The 4,436-nt window shown below is 43.3% G+C and overlaps 1 protein-coding gene across 1 annotated transcript; it reads right to left on the reverse strand.

The window, feature by feature from the left end:
• Positions 1-973: 973 nt before the first annotated feature.
• Positions 974-4,301, reverse strand: LOC106533849 (5-hydroxytryptamine receptor 1B). Its single transcript, XM_014030300.1, has 2 exons — positions 4,117-4,301; positions 974-2,229 (listed from the first exon to the last, which is right to left on the reverse strand). The coding sequence occupies exon 2, from the start codon at positions 2,193-2,195 to the stop codon at positions 1,164-1,166; it is 1,032 nt and encodes a 343-aa protein (XP_013885754.1). The 5' UTR covers positions 2,196-2,229; positions 4,117-4,301; the 3' UTR covers positions 974-1,163.
• Positions 4,302-4,436: the final 135 nt, after the last annotated feature.

Consider the following 4,436-nt stretch of genomic DNA (forward strand, 5'->3'; position numbering starts at 1 on the left):
CAAATGCTTCTTACTATCATTTTTTGTTAAATATCAAAATTCTCCATCTTCTTATCTGTAATMAGGTTGATGAAGTAACAGGTCCAAGAGAGAAACCCAGACATCCACCCATCCAGTGACACTTTCCAGCTCGTTCTGGCGGACCAGAGAAGTTCCCAGGCCTGAAAGGATACATAATCCCTGCAGTGAGTTCTGGGTCTTCTTCGAGGTTACCAGTGCCTGGRACACCTCTAAAGGCATCCAGGAGGCATCCTAWTCAGATGAATCACCTCAACTGRCTCCTTTTGATGCAGAGGAGCAGTGACTCTATTCCAAACTCCSCCCGGATGATGGAGCTTCTTTTATCTCTAAGGCCAAACCTGCYCACCCTACAAAGGAAGCTCWTTTTGGTCACTTGTATCTAGGATTTTGTTCTTTTGGTCATGATCYACACCTCATGACCATAGGTGAGGGTTGGAACATAGACAGACCAGTAAATCGAGAGTTTTGCCTTTCGACTCAGCTTTTTCTTCACTATAACCAACTGAAGCAACGCCCTCATTAGGATGAGGCCCCAATCCATTGATCCATCTCCTGCTCCATCCTACCATCACTCATGAACAAGACACCCAGATACTTAAACTCCTCTGCTGTAGGCAGAGACTCCCCTCCATTCAGAGGGGACATTCCCCCTAAATTAATAAATTAACCATTAAATTGTAGCGATTTTTGCCCTTTTTTCACTGTTTGTGCTGTAGAACTTGTGGTTTTCTGTCTGTAGAACTATAGTTGACCTGATATTCATGTTTGTTCATCAAAATAAACAAATAAAATGYATACAATTATAAAAATAYGTCTCACTYCCTGCCAGTACTTTGGGACTGAAGCAATTCTGCAACATAAAAAYGTTGTACATTGTAAAAACCGAAAMGTTTAGCTTACCATCACGCAGAACWAGACAAATGCCCAAAGAGAAGAATATTTACATCCAATATAAATAAAAACCCTTCATGCTTTTTATTTTTGCAAAACGGCTTCAAGCAATTTCATCATAGCGATCCACGAGACATGCAGACAGTATGTCTCTGAAGGAGACTAACACTGAGATGGACAAAAAGTCCAGATGACATACAAACATCTAAATGACATCGCCCTGATCAGTGAGTCTTCAGCTCTTTGTGTGTTTAGGTTTTGGTGGTGTTTTGTCTGTGAGGCATGAGAAGTTTATGTGCACGCAGTCTGAACTTCTGATCCCTCACGCTGTAAATAATGACATTCCAGCAACTGTTCGTAGCCAAAATCCAGAAGGCAAAGAAGGAGAAGTTGCACCATTCGTTCCCCAAAACATTCCCAACCACAAAGACGGCGATGGGGGTGAACGACGCCGTGAAGGCCACGGTTAGGGTCCCAATGGTCTTGGCTGCTTTAATGTCCGAGAAAGTTGGATTACTTGTGGTATGGATTTCAGTTTCTGCCAGTGTTTTTCTGTGTTTTGAGTGCTGCCTGATGCTGGACAGAGAAATGATGTTAATGACAACAGTGCCCCCGAGCAGCGTAAAGTCAAATGCAGGGAAAAGGAGGAGAATGTTCCAGGCCTGGCTGGGGAACTCTCCAATGGTCCCCAAGGCATAGTTACACATCCTGCTGCAGGAGTTATACTCGAGAGCGATCTCACTGCTGAAAACCAGCGGACACACGGCCAAGAGGAAGCTGCCCACCCAGGAGAGGAAAATGAGGATTGTCGTCCTTTTACGAGTAATAACCGAGTCCTTGTGCAGCGGCCTGAGCACCGCAATGCTCCGCTCAATCGTCAACAGGAAGATGGTGGTGATGGAGACCAAGGTGCACCCGGCGAAAATCGGACCGATGATGTTGCACGGGTGAAACCTCACCGACTGTGAGTTGTACGAAGTCCACTCGGGTGCTGATTCCGCCACCATGAGGTAGACCTCGACGTAGATGGACAGCGGCACCACAAATATCCCCACAGCCAGATCGGCAACAGCCAGGGATGCCTTCAGGTAGCCCTGCGGTGTGTGGAAGTGTTTGTTGCCCACCATCACAGCCAGAGTCACCAGATTCCCAATTAAGGTGGCGAACGTCAGCAACACCATGAAGAGCACCATCAGGATTTTATTGACCAGAGTGCAGCAGCACACTGTGCACTGCGCCGGTTCAGTTCTGTCCAACATACTCAGCGTGCTGGTCTCAATCATTGGGAAAAAGGTTTCTGAACGTTCACATCATGACCTGAAATWAAGAGAAACAGAAAGCAAATCAAATAAAACCCRAAGTTTTGACAATGAATATCAATATCAATGTTAATGTCAGCCTATTGTTACCAATGTCATAACATTAACTTGGCGTTTTTGCAGATGGGACTTCAATGGTTCAAATTTTACCTTTCATATCCCACAAAACTGCATTACTGTCATTTAAAAATAGAAAAATAAATTARTGAGTACTTCTTTCCATCTGACTTGAACCCCTAGTTGACTTAAAYGTGTCAAAAATGCAACAAGCTGTGTCTTATACAGCTTAGTTTATTACATGTGTGATGCGAGTCAAAAAGCTTAAGAGTTTGTAGTCTTACATAGTTCAACCTGTTCCAGGAATATTAGTCATATACAGTTTTATTCATGTTTGGACAAAACAAAGTGTTTTCACTATTTATGTGCAAGCCTACATCCCACTCATCACCCTGCACCTTCAAGTATATCTTCACTTGAGTTTCTTACTCACTCTGACATGTTATTTTCAGATTCAGATATGTGGACAATGCAGCATTGATTGTATCTTTTCTTTCCTCCATCTGCAGCCTTTGCGTTTTTTTAAGTTCTCCTGCTGTCTCCGTAATTCATCACTCATTCCCACGCCAGGACCACCTGTCCACATCACCTCACGTCCCCCTTCATCAGCCGCCTCTCAAATCAAACCCTTCTGTCGTTAAAACTTTCTCCTTCATTATCAGAGACACCAAGTGGCGCGATGGTGAGAGAGAAGCTTTATCTCAAGATTCATCTCCGCCTCTCTAAATACACTTTAAATTTTGCAYYGAACAACAATAAAACAAATGAAAATCAACAACAAACAAAAACAATAACATGAAAAAAAAACGTCTGCAAAACCGACAATGAAAGATTCGCCAACACAAGGAGCTATAGTTTTCAAAAAATAATTCAGAATAAAACTAAATTTTTAATATAAAATATTTAAAATATGTACAAAAATGCAAATGTGTTTTTTAGTTAATATTATTTGTTACACTTAAATGTTGAATTCTTAGAAAACGAATCATGTTGCGACAGAGCAGAATGACACTGAGTTGAAGGGATGATGCTGATGCTGCTGCAAACAAAATTGCTTTGACATCAGGTGGCACGCGAGATCCGCTTTGCGCGCGCACGTGATGAGAGGGGCTCGGGCAGCCCGGTGGTGATGGATGGATGGATGGATGGATGGATGGATGGATGGATGGATGGATGGATGGATGAATGGATGGAATTTGAGCTCGAGGCAGGATGACGCAATAATCTGGTAAACAGCTGTAGTAGTAAACAAAACCCAACATTCTTTAATCCTGCAGGATCTGAACTTCATACGTTTTTTTTTCTTTTTGTTTTAATTAGTCCACATAATTTAGCTTTTAAAAGTCACAACTAAAAAGATTTGTAACAAGTTTTACGTGAAGAGGAATACTTSTAGATTTTGTGTTTAAACTCATCCACCAAAGTCCTTATATGGTCACTGTTTCCATTGCGCGCGCACAGACCGCAAGTTTAATAATTAATCAAATACCGTAAGTGAAGCAGAGACTAATAAATAATCAAATAAAAATACAAACTTTAGATCCTGACGGCACACGSTGCAGCGTTCAAAAATATCCCAAAGACCCGGGCTACTCTTGTCATTTCTTATCCTGCCTGACTTTCAGCTGTCACATCCTCCAGCTTTGTGTCTGCACTGCAAATCCAGCGCGCAGTCATGCGGAAAGCCCCTCAAACCCACCCATTAACTAAGGGAAATCCCTTATAATAAGAAGCTGCAGCAGCGCGCACGGATAGGTCCGACTTTTTGTGTCATTCTCCAGGAAATATTCACTTCATGGCACTTCTGCCTTTTTAAGTCTCTACTCACTTTCAGTTTTAAAATTCTTCTCGGGATGCCAGAAGAACGTGCAGAGCGTCAGGGTTGAAAATCCATAGCGCTGTCTTTATAAAAGAGGTCCACAAAACAGGAGTGAAGACGTGCAGGATCCAGAGTCAGGGCTGCTGCAGATGTGGAAAGAAGAGCTGCGCTCTGATCCTCTGCGCTCCGGAGTGAGCGCTGAACTCTCCTCAAATGCTTTTCAGCCATTGGCTGAGAGCTGAGGATGCTGCTGATGACAGAGGAGCCCACCGCCCCCAGAATGACGCCTGCTGCACACCAGGATAGGGGTGTCTGCAACAGAAGGGGGG

This window comes from Austrofundulus limnaeus, unplaced genomic scaffold (assembly GCF_001266775.1).
Source record: "Austrofundulus limnaeus strain Quisiro unplaced genomic scaffold, Austrofundulus_limnaeus-1.0 Scaffold1036, whole genome shotgun sequence".
NCBI classification, from domain to species: Eukaryota; Metazoa; Chordata; class Actinopteri; order Cyprinodontiformes; family Rivulidae; genus Austrofundulus; species Austrofundulus limnaeus.

What these genes read in the sequence shown, in the direction of transcription:
- LOC106533849 (XM_014030300.1), bottom strand. Translation starts at nt 2,195, where the DNA reads ATGATTGAGACCAGCACGCTGAGTATGTTGGACAGAACTGAACCGGCG.